This window comes from Pelodiscus sinensis, chromosome 5 (assembly GCF_052426305.1).
Source record: "Pelodiscus sinensis isolate ZL-2025 chromosome 5, ASM5242630v1, whole genome shotgun sequence".
Classification (NCBI taxonomy): Eukaryota; Metazoa; Chordata; order Testudines; family Trionychidae; genus Pelodiscus; species Pelodiscus sinensis.
The window spans coordinates 31,582,971-31,602,584 of record NC_143056.1 but is presented as its reverse complement, the minus strand read 5'-3'; the positions used below and the strand labels follow the sequence as shown (position 1 = coordinate 31,602,584).

Here is a 19,614-nt window from a genome sequence, read left to right as displayed (position 1 = left end):
ACACAGCCATATATGTGTAGAGTTGTAAAATAAATTCTAGGGGCCGATACGTCCATATACAATTAGCAGCCAATTCTCTTTAATAACTTTTCATCTAAATATATGCATCTTCAGTTTATTCAATTTCAATGTATTTCTTTAGGTTAATTAAAAACTGTAGTTTCTATAACATCCTGTTTTCATTTCTCATACACTAGACTCAAGAGTCACACATAATTCAGCTACAGCTGATTTGTACCTCAATAGATCCCATAATCCTAGGAGGCTAAACTGAATATTTTTTTATGTTGGAAATTCAATTGTACAAGGACAACTGGGATCACAGCATGTATTAGTCCATATCATAAAACCACTAAGTAACATAACACAACTGGTAGCTTCTTATAGAAGTGTTGCACATTAAAGAGGTATGTTGGCAGAGCTGGGGTGGATTCCAACAGGGACTGCCTAAAAGAGAGCCTTCTTGCACTCTTACCATCCACATTTACAAGCACCAAATTTGTCAGAAATCTTAAACAAAAGAAACCAAATAAATGAGAAATGTTCAAGCAGTGCAGTGCTTTATATAGGAGATTATGAACAATAAACTGCACTTTTATAGTACCTTCCCTCAGAGGATATTAAACTGACTTGCAAACTCTAACGATTTAAAAGCAATAGCCCTGTGTCAGATGCTACCTACTTTTAAAATGAGGCACAGAGAGGATTAGGCCCAGATTCTCAAAGGTATTTAGGTGCCTAACTCTTGTTGAAATCAGAAGTGATTCAACCATTGCTTTACTGGGGAGAGGATTTCAACTCTCTCTCCATTTGTTGTTGGCAGTTTAAAGGGGCTGCATTAAAGCTACCATGGAAACAAACCAAATATGTAAAACAAAATGTAGAGGGCTGAATTCAAGAGTGAGACAAACCATGCTGTAAATTGCATGTTGGGTGTAAAATGGTGGGGAAATAGATGTACAGGATATGGTCCAGTTTAGCATCGGAGACTTTGCAAAATGAGTGTCATGTGCACCTAAAGAGATAGAAGCAAAGTGTATGGCAGGAAAAGCAACTGACAGAAAAATGTAAGAGCTAAATTTCACAATCACATTTCCCCCATTAACTAATTTATTACCTTGTCTTTGACTAGATTTGATCACCTCATAGCAATAGAACGTGCAGGAATGGCTGCTGATGGCAATTATTATAATGCAAGGAAAGTCAATCTTAAGCATCTAGTGGATCCCATAGATGAACTGTTCCTAACTGCACGTACCATCCCTGGAATCACAACAACAGGTAAGCATGAGTCCATGGCATCTCCTCAGTGATAAAGAGAAAAACAAAACACAGAAATGCTTATAAGCTGGAAAGGAGGATAAATTAGTAAGCAACTTCCAAAAGATGACTTTAGGTCTGCCGCTGTTTGTCTCTGCCAAATTCGAAGGACCAGCTAGCAGAAAAACACGCTGGAAAAGGTGTAGAAAAATCACAGAAATGTAGAGCTGGAAGGAACCTCAACAGGTCATCCAGTCCAGCCCCTTGCACTGGGGCAGGACCAGTATGCCTAGACCAATATACCCTGAGAGCTGTTCGTCGATCTTGTTCTTAAAAGCCTCTAAAAGGGAAGATTCCACATACCCTCTTGGAAGCCAATTCTATTGCTTAACTATCCTTAAAGTTAAAAAGTTTCTCTTAATATCTAACCTAAATCTCTCTTCTAGCAGTTTATACCGATTATCTCTTGTCCTGCTTTAGTGAATATGGACAACAATTGATCACAGTCCTCTGTATAACAGCCCTTAACATATTTGACAAATAGTTCCTCCTCCCACTCTTCTAAGAATAAATTGTCTGCTGTAGGCATTAGCTTCTCCTCAGGAAGAATGGCTCTTGTGCAAAAGGGGGTTTGTGCGCAAAAAGGAGCCATCTACACAGCACTTTTTTGTGCAAAAACCTTTTGCACAAAAGGGAACCAAGGAGGAAATGCAAATGAGAGTGCGACATATGCAAATGAGCACCCATTTGCATTTCCTCTTGCGGAAGAGGATCGTAGTGTAGACGCAGCCTGAGACAGGATTTGCCAATCTCCTTCCAGATACTCTCTTCCAGCCTACAATTAGACCTCCTCAATGGGAACTGCCATGAGAATGTGTCCAGGTCAGTGGAGTCCAGCCCCATATCAGTGGCTGTAATGAACAGGGGCAGTGCTGACCAACACCCAGTGACTAAGGGGTTAAACTCAGGTAGCTAACAAAGGTGGTGGCCAGGGGGCTGAGAGAACCAATCTAGATAGTGGGATGAAATTTGAATTGGATATAGCTTCCTTGCCTACTTTATTTCTGTGCGAGAGAAAACCCAGGAGATGGGAGACACAGAATGATTTAAATCCAGGCAGGACTACCATGCCTCCAAGGAATTTGGAGTAGACAGAGCATGGTAGTGTACTGAACAAACAGGAAAGTGGAAGTAAGTAAAAGGGAAAAAAAGTGGATCTAGTCGTGTTCGGGGTATTGTCTCTTTATTTTGTGGTTTGGTTTGAACTGCTCTGTATGAATCTATGCCTCCCCTCTCCCTTTACCATATAGACTTTGTTTCCAGAGACTGCCACATCAGGGTCAGGGACGTGGACATGCCTGTCTGCCTGGTGGGGGATGCAGCCTATCCGATACAACCCTGGTTCATAAAGCCCTACACGGGACACCTCAACCCTTCCTGGTAGGCCTTTAATGCCAGGCTCAGCAGAGCCCGCATTGTGGTGGAGGGGGGCCTTCGGCTGGCTGAAGGCCCGATTTAGATGCCTCCTCACCCGCCTCGACCTCTCTGAGGAATATTCCGTCCGTGGTGGCGGCGTGCTGTGTGCTGCACAATTTGTGACAGCAGAAGACTTTCCTGCCAGGCTGGATGGCAGAGACCGACCACTTGGCTGGCCTGTATGCACAGCCCCACACGGCTGGCCTGTATGCACAGCCCCACACGGCTGCCATCCAGGAGGCCTATCGGGGGGCTGTCCATATCCAGGAGGCCCTGCGGGAAAGCTTCCACATGGAACAGAACTGAAGTCTCCCTGGCGTGCCCCACTGTGGCCTTGTGCCTTATTCCACCCTCACATCCTTCCACTTACCCCTCCCTAATCCCCCTTCCTGGTGTCAAATAAAATAAAGGCTCGCACATGCGCAGGTTGCTGCATGATCTGGGGTAAGCAAGGCCCATGCGCACAGTCCCTGGGCTCTCCTCCCTCCCCCCCGGGAAGGGGACAGTGATGGCACTTACACGGTGTGGCCTCCCCGGATGACCCTGGTGACTCCGCTGCTGGGACAGCTTGGGGGATGTCCGGCCAGCATGGTGCCCTCTGTGACAGCTCCTCCTCTGAGATCTGATCAAGGCCCTCTGCTCCCGGCTTGCTGCCCCCAGGGCTGGCATGGACCATCCTGTCCCTTCAGGAGGCGGACCGGGGCCTTGAAATAGGGGCAGGTGTGTACCCCTGTTGGGGAGCTGTCCTGTATGGCCCTGGCATATCCCTGCCACAATTCTTTAATTTTCATGCACACTTATTCTTGGGTGTGCATGTGGCCTTTTGTGGCCATGGTGCCAGCTATGTGGCTGTAGACGGCGGCGTTACTCTGTCTAGCGCAGAGATCATGGACTTTGGAGCCCCCCCCCCCAACCTCAATGAGGTCCATGATCTCCACACTAGTCTAGGATGACACCCGCCTTCTCTGGCTCCTGGGAGCTGGGGGACTGGGTGGTGGAGGGCTGTCTGGATCTGGCTCCCTGGCTCATATTGGGGCCACTGGGTCAGGGTCAGTGACTGCTGGCTCTGTGCTTGCAGGCCTGTAGCTGGCACAGGCACTGTGGCCAGAGTCTACCCCTTTAAGGGCTCCGGCGCTGGGGGAGAGGAGAGGAGTTTTCCTGGTTTGGCCCAGAGTAGCCACCAGGGTTCCCTGGGAAGTGCTGGAGGTCCCCTATTTCGAAATAAGCATCTATACAGCACTTATTTTGAATTAGCTATTTCAAATTTGGCGTTATTCCTCATAGAATGAGGATTAACTAATTCGAATTAAGTGCCCCGCTATTTCGATTTTATTTCAAAACAGCGGTTTGCCTGTATAGACGCTATTAAAGCTAATTTGAAATAACGGCTGTTATTTTAAATTAACTTAGCTGTGTAGACATACCCTAACTCTTCTTACAGTTAGGACATTTTTCCTGAGATTTAATCTAAATCTGCTATGCTGTTGTTTTTTTGCAACAGCATCATATTTTTTACTCATTTTGAGAATGTAACCCAACACGATTCCCAGATCATTCTTAGTGTTGTTGCTGCCAGCCAGTGTTCCTCTATTCTGTATTTGTACATTTGGTTTTTCTTCAAGTGTAGCACCTTCACTTGTCTTTGTTGAATTTCATTTTGTTATTTATAGCCCAGTTCTCTAATTTATCAAGATTCCTTTCAGTTTTAGATCTATTTCCGAAGTGTTGGCAACCACCTTTAGCTTTGTGTCACCTGCAGATTTGATTAGTAGGATCCCTATACTTATATCCACATGATAAAAAAGATGTTAAATAACGCTGGCCGCAGATCATATCCCTGTGAAACTCCACTTGAGGACTTCTTCTGTTAATAGCTACTCTTTATTTGCAGTTGTTTAATCAAATTACATATCCATTTAATTTTGTGAATTTACCAATATTCATATAGTGTACTTATTTATCTGGTATCTTGCTTTCCAGATCCCAGGCTATCAGCCAAATTTTTCAGTAGGTCCTCAAATTTGTGGTGCCCTGCTCAAGACATTTAGTACAGCCAACATTTATTCAGACATTTATTGGTCCTTATACTTCCCATTATCTTTAATGGTACTATAGATGCTTAGTATATCTGAAAATGAGATGCAAAGTGTTTCAAGTAGTACACCCAAAAACAGAGTCTCCAAATCAATGACCACTTTTTAAAAGACTAGGGCTGTCTTTCTAAGAGGTAAACTGATGTGAAAAATGAGAGTAGTAAGAGTATAATTACGGCTCTCACTACTCCATTGCACAAGAGGCCCAGATGCTTCCGGAAACACTCTTAAGTTTTGGGGCAAGAACTTATGTTACTTCCATAGGCATCACATACCTTTTGCATATATTTGTGCAAAAATGTGTTACTTTCTACTTGTTTTATTTTCTTAAAACTAGCAACAGGCCAATGTTTGCCCCTTTTGCTTTATTTAAATATTTCACATGTTGTATACACAAAAATATATTACATTTGTCTAAGTCCTTCCATGAAGTGTAATATTACTACTTCTCTCCCCTAGACTTAGGATCAGAGCTGTACAAGAGCACTGGATAATGACACCTTCTTGTTACTGTTGCTTACAGCAAATAATTTCTAGTTACTATGCATATCTGAATGTTTTGTAATTTGATACATCATAATGTTTTCTGCTTTTGTTTTGTGACATTTGAAATCAGTTCTCTTTATACAGACTCTTATGAAAAGCACTGGATAGCTTATATATGGGCTTGTATATGCAAGGTGGTTTGGATACTCATGGCATCTTTTCTCTTCTTTAATGAAGGCATTGGAGATGGAGGAAATGAACTGGGAATGGGAAAAGTAAAAGAAGCTGTAAGGAAGTACATAAAAAATGGAGATGTTATAGCTTGTGATGTTGAAGCTGATTTTGCTATTGTTGCTGGTAAGTTAAAAAAGGTGAAAACAAAGTACATGTGTTGAAGATTAATTTTGGTTTGGCACTTTGCTCAGTAGGTCATTCAGAGATTCAGGTACTGTAAGCTTTCTCTGTTTTGTGTCTAATCCTACAGGGTGTTGAGCATTCATATCTTTCCTTGGTATAACTGAAAATGCTCAGCACATCATAGGACTGACCTTCTCATAAGTTCCTGCAAAATGAAAAGATCACTTGATTCTAGAGTTCCATTTGTGAGTTACTTTGGAACCTTTTTAACTTTTAGAATTCGGTTAACTGCATTTAGAAACTGTATTCAATAATTAAATGTGTTGTGTTCAAAAGCATTCAGCCTATCTCTGTTCCCGTTGAAGTCAGCTCTCAATAGCTCTGCTTACATTAAAATCAATGTTGCTCCAATGGGAACAGAACTAGGCCAACAATGACTACTTATGAAAATTCCCACCCTAAATAAATATTAAAATCATTTTACTCTGAAGGAGAACCATACAGCCTTCATCTATGCAGGAATTAAATTAACTTTGTATTCATGAATGTTTTTAGGGTATGTGGTACCATACTAGGATAAAATCCATTGCACTATGATCAATATGGGATAATGAGAACTCTGTCAAATAATCTCTGCAGGCTTCTATACATTCTAAGTTTTGCATGTATAAAACCACAAATACAACTTCATAGTTGGAAGCCTTCCCTATACTATTGGGTAGCATGAAACAGGCATTAAAGAAATTAATAGAGAAGACGACCAAATCAGCAATGACAGCGTCACAAACTGTGTGGTTTCAGTTGTGCTGTAGTTTAGTGCATAATGAGAGGTCACTTTAATAGAAGGGAGAAGTGAAGCTAGATTTTCAACACCAATGGTACAAAAATGGGAAGTTGTTGTGGGGAAATTGGGATTGAAGAATCTGATTGTTTCTGCTATGTGTAAGTCCTAAAGATGCGGTTCTAGGAACTGCAGCATTTATGCTCAGAGCAGCTGACTAACCCAAGACATAGCAGAGGAAAGAAAGGAATGTGTCTTGAGCAGGAAGGTCAAATGAAGAATGTAACTAAAATTCATTTCCAAATTTTCTAAAAATGGAAGTGTGGAAAATGTGAGTGTTCCCTACTTCTGAAAACAGATCTAGATACAGTAGTTGTGCAGGCGAAGGACAGTAGTCATGCTAATGGAGTTTCTGGATTAGTAATGACAAAATATGAACTCTGCTGAGAGAAATGCACATTTGCAGACACAGTATTAGAATGTGATTGAGTGTTTTCAAAGAAGTTGCCAAACATTACTTCAGATAATAAAGTTTAAACTATTCTCAGTGTACAAATAATTTATGGATATTAATTTTGTGGGGATAAACACAATCTCACAAATTCCTAAAATAATAGATTTCATCAGTAGTCAGACAATAATTTGATGCTTTCATCATGGCTGCTTCTCTAATAAAATGGCTGAATTCTTTACTCAGACTGTGCTCTTTGTGAGCCAAAGAAATAAACTAGGAATGTTACAAAACTTTCATTATAAAATCTGACACCATGCAAAACTCATCTGGTTTTGGAAAAGCCGGTTACTTAACTCTGGCTAAGTCTGCAAAAGTTGTCAAGTCTTGGATCATTTAAAGCCACAAAGACTCCATTGCTTTGAATTTTTGCATTTGTTTGAACTGCAGCCCCCTAACTTACACTAGTGGCTATAATCCTGCACTTATTAGATCTGAAATAAAAGTTCATACAAACAGGTAACAAACCTTGATCAACTCTAAATTAGACATAGATACAGCATACAACAAAGTTGGGAACCTTGCTATTACAGAAGATACCCAAATGTGAATGTGAATGACAAGATTTGTTTCCACAAAATGAGATGAAACATTATTTAGGAGTAAAAGTACAGACTTGGGAGTTGACTCTTGAACTCTATTCCTGGCTTGCTCATTTTTTATTAGATAACTAATATTACCCTAAATATGAATATGTCCTTTGAAGGACTGTTTTTAGAGGAATGTCAATAAGTTGTATGATGTATCTCATGCAACACAGGTAAGCTAATAATAGCTTGGAAGAAAATTGTTGGTTCTATAATATTTCCCACAAGATGTTTTCTGGTAACATGTTTCTGCACGGATAAAAAAATAAATAATTGTACACCATAATAAAAATAGACTCTCTGTGGAATGGTTATTGAAACAGCACACTGCTGTTCTTATAAACAATTTCAATCAAAAACAGTAATTAGGAAAATCTTGCTAATAAAACCCATCAAATTGTGTATTTTAACACTGGTTCATAAATTCTCATCGGCTACATCTAGACTGGCATGATTTTCCGCAAATGCTTTTAACGGAAAAGTTTTTCCATTAAAAGAATTTGCAGAAAAGAGCGTCTAGATTGGCACAGATGCTTTTCTGCAAAACACTTTTTGCGGAAAAGCATCCGTGCCAATCTAGACATGGTTTTACGCAAGAAAGCCCCAATCACCATTTTTGCCATTGGGGCTTTTTTGTGCAAAACAATACCACGTTGTCTACACTGGCCCTCTTGCGCAAAAGCATTTGCGCAAGAGGGCTTTTGCCCGAACGGGAGCAGCATAGTATTTCCACAAGAACACTGACAATCTTACATGAGAGCTTCAGTGTTCTTGCGGAAATTCAAGTGGCCAGTGTAGACAGCTGGCAAGTTTTTCCACAAAAGCAGTTGCTTTTGCGGAAAACTTGCCAGTCTAGATGCAGCCCCTATGGCTAACTTTGTCACTGACAATCAGTGTTCCCCTCTAATTTTTTCCACCCCTGAGTGGAATTCATTTTTTTATGTGCACCAGTGTGGAGGTGATGTGCAACACACCACCTTCACATTGGTGCATGTAACTAAATAGATGTGGCGGGGGTGGGGCAAAGTGGTGCTGAGTGTGGGAGGGGTCTCTGACCTGGGGCAGATGTTTAAGGACTCCAGTGGGGGGTGGGGTTGGGAATGGGGGCTCAGAACTGGAACAGAGGATTGGGTTGCAAGGGCTAGGGCTGGAGGGCTCTGGGGTGAAGCTGGTCATGAGGAGCTTCAGGAGTGGGGCTCCAGATTTGGGAAGGAGCTGAAGGCTGGTGTGCAGGAAGGGATATAGGCTCTGGGATGGGGATATGGGCTTTGGGTTGGCTCTGGGGATGAGGGCTTGAGGTGCAGGAGTGTGCTCAGGGCTGGGGGAGCGGGTAGGGCAGCGGGATGGGACTTGGGCTTACCTGGGTAGCTTTCTGATGGGGTGAGCAGAGAGAGGCTTCCTTCCACCGGCTGTAGCAGCATCATGCTGAGGCCAATGGGAAGGTGCTCCTTCACACTGTCCCTGGGAGCTTCAGGGCTTGGGGAGAGAGATTTGTCTTCACTGCAGCTCTGAGGCCCTGGCCAAGGCTTAATATTTCCTGCATATGGCTTAATGGGAAGCTGCAAAGCTACACACCTTAGGCGGAACTTTAACCTAATCAAAGTAATTTAGAAGACTAGAGACATATCTACTCTCTAGCTCTTACGGCTGAGTTTTTTAATGTAGTAAATTTCAACACAACTCTAAATTGAGTAGCACAGTAACTTTTCAGAACATAGAAAACTAGCAGGGCATGTAGAATGAACTGTAGGAAATGTTTGTACTATTTTAAAACATTTCATTAAAAAGCTCTTGTCCCAAATGCATATTAATACAATCCTACCTCTTCCCCACCATTTGAGACCAGTATAGATTAGGTACACTCACGATTTAAAAAAACTTTCTGCATTTAATTTTTACTGTGAAGTTTCATGGTGATTTTCCCTTGCAGGGGTCTCTAACTGGGGAGGTTATGCTGTTGCTTGTGCACTGTATATTCTCAACACCTGTGAAATACATGATCGCTATCTGAGGAAAGCCATAGGGTTCTCCAGATTGTCGGAGAAGGCAAACTGGGCATCAGCACTGCCGTCCATTACTAAGGTATTCTCTGTTGATAGAATTGGTTATGGGATACTAAAGCATTGAACTATTGGTCACTGGTTCAAAACCACTACTATCACATGGCTATTTAATGGGCTACAGGAAATGAGTTTGGCTTTCAGTCCAATTTCTACTGGACAAGAGTACATACCACAAGCAGCATTCTCAGAGAATGGTCCATTGAATACATGGACAACATAACCTTCTTCTTATTCTTATAGATATGCCATTGTTGCCAGCTTGATATGCCTGTCACTCTTGAGCTGAGGGCTGGATACTCTATGGCCTCACAGTTGAGCTCAACAGGTTGGATCTTCCCCAGGGTCCCAGCTATCCGGGCAACATAGCTAGGTAGCTAGGGTCAGTAGCACCACTCTCTTTCTTAGGACAGCATAGCCTAGAGGCCAGAGTCAAAAAACGAAGCCCATCTCTTCCTCAGGGCAGTGTTGCTTAGCAGCCAGAGTCAATAGCCAAGCTATGTTTTCTCAGAGCAGTGCAGTCTAGCAGCCAGAGTCAACAGCAAAGGTTGCTGGGCCAAGTTGGTGGTGGGGTTGCCTATTGCTGTCTCAGTGGGCAACCCCTGAAACATGCCAAGCTGTTCCAGTATGTCTACCATTCCCCACAAAATGCCCTTGAGTAACTTCCTATCTGATTCTCCATGTCTCTGGGGTCGGTCTCTCTCCCCTCTTGGCAGCGTTCTGTGCTGATATGGAATCATCTTGGCATGCAGTTGGTCTTCCTGAGATGGTCTCCATGCAGGTGGTCTTCCTTGCCCTGTCACCACCATCAAGAATGGGACTAAGGCAAATCAATGGGAGGGCATGAAAAATCTTGTATATTTCAGGTGTCTGTATTGCACCTTTCCTTGGATAAATATGCTTTCACTGTCAGTGGCTGCCAGAGTCCTTTCACCAGCATGAAAGTCATTTTAAAACAGTTAAAAAATATATTATACTTGGGCCCTCTGAATACATCTGCTGCTTGATTTCTATGAGTATTTTGGACAGAATCAGTAATACAAAGAATTTGAAGGGTCAGTATAAGCAATTCTAGGGTATTATAAACTCCTTTTCCCCAGAGCAATTCAAATACATTTGAGAGAGACCAGGGAGATTGTAACCACTTTTTGAAAACTACAAATATGTGATGTTATTCCGAAGCTGCAGTATGGCAAAAATAAACACTCTCTCCTCTTGTTGACCTAGCAAAGAATACAAGTTGTGGTCAGACGATCCTTTATCTCTGATCAGAATGTCACCATACTACCATAGAGAATCTCTTAAAACCCTCTGTAGATGCTCAAATACCATGTGTCTTGGGATGGTCACGTGTTACATAAATATCATCTCCAGACACACCCAACTGCCAGAAAATGTGAAACACATGCTAAGATGATTAATATTAAAACAGGGGCAAAAATACCCATCCCCAGAACACAGAAGTATCTAAGGGTACAGCAGCATTATTTCAGAAATAACAAAATGTGTGTCTACACAGCAAGCCATTATTTCAAAATAATGTTGAGCTGAAGGAATTTTTACTCTGACTCCTGTAACCCCCATTTCACTAGGAGTAAGGGAAATTGAAGGAAGAGTGTTCTTCCTTCAACTTCCTGCTGTATACAGGCAGTCCCCGAGTTACGCAGATCCGACTTATGTCGGATCCGCAGTTACGAATGGGGCTTTTCTCGCCCCAGAGGATGGGAGCGGCGGGACGCCCAGATACGCCGCGGTCCCGCCACCCGCGTCCTCGGGGCGAGAAAAGCTGCTCTGCGTCTCCCTGGTCTGCTGGGGGGGACTCCCCCCCAGCAGACCAGGGAGACGCAGAGCAAAGCCGCGAAGGATGCGGGTGGGACTGCGGCACGTCTCGGCGGTCCCGCCACCCGCGTCTCCCTGGTCCGCTGGGGGGGGGGCGCACAGTTAGTGCGCCTCCCACCCCCAGCAGACCAGGCTTTTCTCGCCGACGATGCCTGGGGTAGAGCAGCTGGGGCGCTGCCGGGTTGGTCCCGCAACGCTGCTCCTCGGCGCTACTGGACCAACCCGGCAGCACCCCAGATGCTCTGCCCCAGCCGTCCCAAAGTCAGCCACTGCTGAAACTGACCAGCGGCTGACTACAGGAAGCCCGAGGCAGAGATGCTCTTCCCCGGGCTTCCTGGAATCAGCCACTGATCAGTTTCAGCAGCAGCTGACTTGGGGACACCTGGGGTAGAGCAGCTGGGGTGCTGCCGGGTTGGTCCCCACAGCACTGAGGTGCGGCGCTGTGGGGACCTACCCAGCAGCGCCTCAGCTGCTCTGTCCCAGGCGTCCAAATTCAGCCTGTTGAAACTGATCAGCGGCTGAATCCGGACGCCAGTTCTGACTTACATACAAATTCAACTTAAGAACAAACCTACAATCCCTATCTTGTACGTAACCTGGGGACTGCCTGTACACTGCTCCAAAAGCTGAATTAAGCTATTTCGACTTAAGCTGCGCAATTGATGTAGCTGAAATTACGTATCTTAATTTGACTTTTGCCCTTAATGTGCTGCAGGTAAGGAAGGGTTCTCCAGCCCCCTAACAAGTGTTTCATAGTTTTTTTCATCTCGCAGTAGTACCACTGCTCTCTATCTAGAAATATAACCTTTCTTTCTTCCTAATTGTACTTACATCGGTAGAAAATGGTTTAATTCCCAACAGTAAAATTGTAATTGGAAATCTGTAAAGGTTTCCATTTGAGGGAGCCAACTATTAAAGTGTTGTTGGCTTAATCGATTACTTCAAGTTGAAGCCCAGGAGTGAACTTTATTTACTAGATTTGATATGTACTGCTTTAAATATTTCTAAATTAAAGAAGGGACAGAGAATTGAAGTGTTCTTTTGAATTCTGGTGTTCCAAACAAATTTTCACCAATACAGTTCTGAACTCAGTATAATTTTGTAACCCATGGAAGTTTTCAAAATTAGAATAAATTAAAATGGCAGAGAGGAATCAGAGTTTTACTTTTTCTTTTATAATAAAAAAGGAACATAATCAAGGGCACATCTACATAGCAGGGTAAAAGACAAAATAAGATACGCAACTTGAGCTACATCGAGTGCATAGCTTAAGTGAAAATAGCTTATTTCGGCTTTTGATGCTATCGATGCACTCTTCCTCCGACTTCCCTTACTCCTCATAACATGATGGTTACAGGAGTTGGAGAAAAAAGTCCTCCAGCTCAACATTATTTTGACATTATGTCAAAATAACTTCTTGTAGTATAGATGCAGACTATGTTATTTTGTTTGAGGTTAGGGGATTGTCTGTAGGAGAGGACTGGTCTGTCCCCCAAGGTTTGTGAGAGTGAAGGATCATTTTCCAGGTTAGGCTGTAGATGGTTGTTAATGTGTTGGAAAGGTTTATGTTGGGCGCTGTAAGTGATGACAACTGGTTTCCTGATGTTTTCTTTGTAGGACCTATCTTGAAGTAGCTGATGTCTGGGTACTCGTCTGGCTCTGTCAATCTGTTTTTCACTTCTCTGGGTGGGTATTTCAGTTTTAAGAATGCTTTATATAAATCCTGTAGGTCGGGGTGGGCAATAATTTTTGGCCAGAGCAAGGTGGAAGGGGCGGGGCCTAAAATTGAAGGGGAGGGGCAGGATGCTTCCAGGCTTCCCCACCCACAGACCAGGATTGGTTTGGGGTTGGGGGAGCCCCTTTATCCCCCCCTTTCCCACTAAGAACCCATGCCCCTGGCAGGGTGGGAAGAGGCTTTGCATGCTCACCTACCCCCAGGCCAATTGGAGCGTGGGGGCAGGGAAGTGCACAAACATTCCTCTGCCCTGCTAGGAGCATGCAGCACTTTTCTAAGTACCATGCGCTCCTCGCAGGGCAGGGGAAGGGAGGAGGTAGCTTCGTGTAGCTTCCCCACCCCCAGGCCCTGATTAGCCTGGGGGCAAAGGGGAGCACACGAAAATTCCTCCATCCTACCCCCAACCTGTGAGGAATGCATGGCACTTCAAAGTGCCACGCGCTCCTAGCAGGGTGGTAGGAGGCTTTACGCGCTTTGCCTGCCCCCAGGCCAATCAGGGCTTGGGGGTGGGGAAGCTGCATGGAGCTTCCTCCGCCCTGCCCCCACCCTGCGAGGAGTGCATGGCACTTAGAAAAGTGCCTTGTGTGCCTAGCAGTGCAGAGGAATCTTTGTGTGCTTCCCCGTTCCCGTGCTGTGATTGGCCTGGGGGTGCAGGAGCATGCAAAGCCTCCTCTCAGGGCAGGGGTAGGGCGGAGGTAACTTTGTGCGCTCCTCCCACCCACAGGCCAATCAGGGCTTGGGGAGCGTGTGAAGTCTCCTCTCGCGCTGCTAGAAGCATATGACACTTCAAAGTGCTACGTGCTCCTGCCAGGGCGGAAGAAACTTTGTGAGCTTCCCCCACCCCCTAGCCCTAGTTGGCCTGGGGGCGGGGGAGAGGTAGGGCCTTCGCAGGCCTGATCAACCTGCTTGGTGGGCCAGGTCCAGCCCACGGAGACCCTTTTTCCCACCCCTGCTGTAGGTATTTGTTTCTCTCTGTGGGATTGGATTAAATCTGGTTGTATTTTAGGGCCTGGCTGTAAACAATTAATTGGGAAATGTGTCTTGGATTGAAGCTAGAGGCATGTAGGTAAGTGTAATAGTTGGTAGATTTCCGGTATAAGGTGGTAGAAATGTGTCCATCATGTAATTGTACTGTAGTGTCAAGGAATTGGATCTCTTGTGTGGACTGGTCCAGGCTAAGGTTGATGGTGGGATAAGAGTTGTTGAAATCCCTGTGAAATTCTTCAAGGGTCTCCTTCCCGAAAGTCCAAATGATGAAAATGTCGTCAAAGTAGTGTAAGTAGAGTAACGGTTCTAGGGGGCAAGAGCTGCGGAAACTTTGTTCAAGGTCAGCCATAAAGATGTTGGCATGTTGTGGGGGCATGCGGGTGCCCATAGCTATGCCACTGACTTGAAGATATAAATTGTCTCCAAATTGGAAATAGTTGTGGGTGAGAAGAAAGTCTCAGAGCTCTGTAACTAGGTGTGCAGTGGTGTCATCAGGGATAGTGTTCCTGACAGTCAGTAATTCATTATCATGTGGAATGTTTGTGTAAAGAGCTTCTACATCCATGGTGGCCAGGATGGTGTTTTCAAAAAGATTACTGAGGTTCTGTAGTTTCCTCAGGAAGTCAGTTGTGTCTTAAAGATATCTAGATATGCATAGGGTCTGAGGAGAGAGTCAATATAACCAGATAATCCTTCTGAAAGTATGCTAATGCTTGAGATGATGGGTCATCTGGGATTTCCAAGTTTGGGTATCTTGGGTAGCAGATAGAAAACTCCTCATTGGAGATTTGTGTGGGGGGGTGTTTGTGTACATTTGGTCGTGAGTTATAGCAAGGAGTTTTTTGAGCAGTTGTTTTAGGGTTTGTTTGAGTTTTTTGTATTCTTTAGTTGAATCAGAGGAGAGAAGCCAGTAGACTCTGGTGTTAATGAGTTGCATGCAGTTAAAAAAAAGGGTACCAGATTCAGTAGAATTTTTGCTTGTTAGTTTTGGGACACTATTCCAGTGCTTCCAGAAAAAATTCAAAAGTAATCACACAGAACATAAGAACGGACGTACGGGTCAGACCAAAGGTGCATCTAGGCCAGTATCCTGTCTGCTGACAGTGGCCAACACTAGGTGCCCCAGAGAGGGTGGACCGAAGACAATGATCAAGTGATTTGTCTCCTGCCATCCCTCTCCAGCATCTGACAAACAGAGGCCAGGGACACCATTTCTATCCCCTGGCTAATAGCCTTTTATGGACCTAGCCTCCATGAAATTATCTAGCTTCTCTTTAAACTCTATTATAGTCCTAGCCTTCACAGCCTCCCCTGGCAAGGAGTTCCACAGGTTGACTACATGCTGTTGAAGAACTTTCTTTTATTAGTTCTATTATGGGAACTAATAAATAACTTTTCTTTATCCACCCTTTCCACACCACTCATGATTTTATATACCTCTATCATATCCCCCCTCAGTCTCCTCTTTTCTCAACTGAAAAGTCCCAGTCGCTTTAACCTCTCCTCATATGGGACCCGTTCCAAACCTCTAATCATTTTAGTTGCCCTTTTCTGAACCCTTTCCAAGGCCAAAATATCTTTTTTGAGGTGAGGAGACCACATCTGTACACAGTATTTAAGATGTGGGCGTACCATAGTTTTATACAGGGGCAGCAAGATCTTCTGTGTCTTATTTTCTATCCGTTTCTTAATAATTCCTAGCATCCTATTTGCCTTTTTGACTGCCGCTGCACACTGTGTGGAAGTTTTCAGAGAACTGTCCACGATAACTCCAAGATCTCTTTCCTGATTTGTCATAGCCAAATTAGCTCCTATCATACTATACGTATAGTTGGGATTATTTTTCCCAATGTGCATTACTTTACACTTAGCCACATTAAATTTCATTTGCCATTTTGTTGCCCAATCACTCAGTTTGGTGAGATCTTTTTGGAATCCCTCACTGTCTGCTTCTGTCTTGACTATCCTAAACAGTTTTGTATCATCCGCAAACTTTACCACCTCATTGCTTACCCCTTTTATGTACAGAAAAATACATTAAACATATCTACAGTGTACTGCATCAATCTCCAAATACTATAGTTAAACTATTATAATCTGTAAGAGTTTGAAACCATTTCTATATAAATAAGCATAGATTTTATGAATGGGAATACATGTCATTTTTAATTTGACTTCTTCTATCAAGAGAATGCCAAGTACTAAAAATGTTTCTCACCTTTCCTTCCTGTTTCTCCTCTTATTGTATTAGGATTCAATCAGGTGTAGTGCTAATCATCCTCAGTTCTTACTGAAATCATTAGATATTGAGGATACTGATCATTGTGTGGAGTCAGGCACTTTAAGAGAGACTGGGAAAGCAGGATTGATATAGATTACCCCAGTATTTTTTATTTCTTCTCTTTTCCCCTATGTCTTTTCTTTTCAATCTGATTGTGTATATATCTCAAGAAATAAATTAGTTAGGGATGAGAATCCCAAATAGTGGCAGAAGCTCTTCCAAAGGTGAATGTATATTACTTATCATGGGACCCCCTCCCATGCACTGCCAGCCCCAGCTCTTAAAAACAGTAAGTTTGAATTAACCCTGAAAGAACAAATCACATCCAGGCTACTTTAATCTATGATTTTGTAGGCAGGTATCCAGATATTCTTCTTGATGCTTTGTGAATATATATTTGGTTTTACTTTGTAACATTTCCTAACGTGAAGCCAGGCAGAATCTCAGTAGAGTGGATTCAGATTTCTGAATGGACACAAATATGCTTTTTATTTGGTACCATTGACATTGCTCAGTAATTAAAGGGTATCTGTGAACACTGGCTTTTGTTCATTGCTGAGCACTTCCATTTTCTGCTATTAAAGGTACTCTTTGGCCCTCTTTGAATGGCAATGGTTTTCATACTGCTAGCCAAATGCTTAGAAGACTGTGATCATGTCTTTTTAATGTTTAGCTGAAAGAGCTTGAGGAATACTCTTTGCTTTATTAGTACATTAATAAATAAGACTGTCAAGCCAATACAATTGTTATTAATTGCATAATTAAAAATGAATTGTTTAATTGCACTGTTGAACAATAATGGAATAGCATTTATTTAAACATTTTTGGATGTTTTCTGTATTTTCAAATATAATAATTTAAAATTACAACAAAAGACAAAGTGTACAGTGCTCACTGTATATTTATATTTTATTATAAATATTTGTACTGTAAAATCCCCAATAGTATTATTCAGTTCCTGCATTACAAGTACTATAGTGCAATCTCTTTATCATGAAAGCTGAACTTAGAAATGTAGAATCATGTACAAATAATAACTGTATTCAAAAATACAGCAATGTAAAACTTTAGAGCAGAGATGGGGCATTTTTTTCTATTGAAAAAAAATCAATCAAGGACATCACACAGCCCCACAGAGAGGGGGTGACAGAGGCTCAGGGTTTCCCCTATGCTCCAGGGTGAGGCTAGAAATGAGGGTTTCTGGGCTGGGGCAAGGGTTGAGGTGCAAGAGGAGTGGCTGGGGGTTGGGTTTTTGGGACTGGACTTGAAATGATGGGTTAGGGTCCTCAGTGACTCTGGGCTGGGGCCAAAGGGTTTGAAGTTCAGGAGGGGGCTCACGAGTTGGGTGGAGGTTGGGATGTGGGATGAAATTCAGTCTGTGGCTGGTGGTGTGGGCTGTGGGTTGGGGCTAGGTACATGATGCAGTTCAAGATACAAGCTTTTGGAGGGACTTTGGGTGCAAGAGAAGCTAAGAGTTGAAGTGTGGATGGGGTTCAGGATTTGGGAATAAGTTAAGATGTGGAAGGGGATTCTGACCTAGGGCAGGGGTTTAGGTGTGAGAAGGGATGTGGAATGTGGGTGATAGCCGGATGGAATTTACCTCAGGTAACTCCCAGTTGGTGGTGAAACAAGGCTAAGACAGGGTCCCTTCCTGCCCATCCTGGCTCCACACTGCTCCTGGAAGTGGCTGTCATGTCTAGGGACCAGGTGGCTCATTACAGTGCACATTGCCTATGCCATAAACACCTCTCCCGCAGCTGTCACTTGTTACAATTCCCAGCCAATGAGATCTGAGGAGTTGGTGTTCAATGTGGGGGCATTGATTGCATCTCCACCTTGGGACTGCAGAGACATGCCAATGAGCCAATGCTTGCGGCCTCAGCCCTGTGGAGGGATGCCATGGCTTGGAACTTCCAGCCCACATGGTGAAGACTTGCTGCAGATTGGATGAAATCAAGCATTGGGCCAGATCCAGACCACAGGCCGCAGATTTCCCGCTCCTGCTTTACAGCCTACAAATCCACTTATTCCTATTTTTGCTCAGCCAACTGCTCAGACAAACAAGTTTGTTTACATTTGCAGGAGATAGCACTGCCCACTTGTTGACAATGTCACCTGAAAGTGAAAACAAGTATTCTCATGGCACTATTGTAGCTGGCATCAAAAGACATTTACATCAAATGTGCTCTCATATATCCCTTCATGCTTCAACCACCATTCCTGAGGATGTGTCCATGCTGCTGATGGATTATGTTCTTAGTCAAAGCAGTGCAGACCAATGCATGTTCATTTTTATCAACAGAGTTGGGTGCTACCATGAGAAGGTTGATTTTTCTTTCCTGATGGTTTGTATTCTGTAGTTTCCACATTAGAGTGTTGCTCTGTTAAGATTTCTGAACAAAAGCACCACACTTTGTCCCCATCAGATTTTGGAAGGCACATCAGATTCTTATCCCTTGGGTTGAGTGCTGTAGCTGTCTTTAGAAATCTCACATTGGTACCTTCTGTGTTTTGTCAAATGTGCAGTGAAAGTGTTCTTAAATGAATGTTTGCTGAGTTATCATCCAAGACTGCTATATCATGAACTTCATGGCACAATGCGGGTAAAGCAGAGCAGGAGAAATATCTAAGGAGTGTCCCCCAAGAAGTTCAGTCACATTTATTTAGCACATTTTTTAAACTATCTTCATCAGCATTCAAGTACAACCTCTGTAATGGTGGCCAATGCATGAAGGGCATACCACTGTTTAGTATATCTAGCATATAAATATCTTTCAGTGCTGACTATGAAAGTGAACACCTTTTCTCACTTTCAGGTGACATTATAAATAAAAAGCAGGCAGCATTATCTCCCATAAATGTAAACATACTCGTTTCTCTAAACGATTGGCTGAACAAAAAGTAGGACTGAGTGAACTTGTGGGCTCTACAGTGTTTTGGTTTTGAGTGCAGTTATGTAGTAAAAAAAACTACATTTGTAAGTTGTACTTTCACGATAGAGATTAAAAATACTATTATAATTTTTACAATGCTAAAATTTGTAATGAAAAATAATATAAAGTGAGCATTGTACTCTTTATATCCTGTGTCATAATATATTTGAAAATGTAGAAAAGCTTCAAAATATTTAATACATTTCAATTGATATTCTATTTTAACAG

General features: G+C 43.0%; 1 protein-coding gene across 3 annotated transcripts in view; it reads left to right on the top strand.

Annotated features, from left to right (window-relative positions):
- The window catches only part of DGLUCY (D-glutamate cyclase), a 71,806-nt gene that overhangs the window by 49,971 nt on the left and 2,221 nt on the right, over nt 1–19,614 (top strand). For all 3 annotated transcript variants that reach the window (XM_025190957.3, XM_014579725.4, XM_006135505.5), the window contains exons 10-12: nt 1,133–1,281; nt 5,553–5,672; nt 9,482–9,633. In XM_025190957.3, coding sequence (XP_025046742.3) covers nt 1,133–1,281; nt 5,553–5,672; nt 9,482–9,633 — 421 coding nt within the window. The remainder of the gene's footprint in view (nt 1–1,132; nt 1,282–5,552; nt 5,673–9,481; nt 9,634–19,614) is intronic.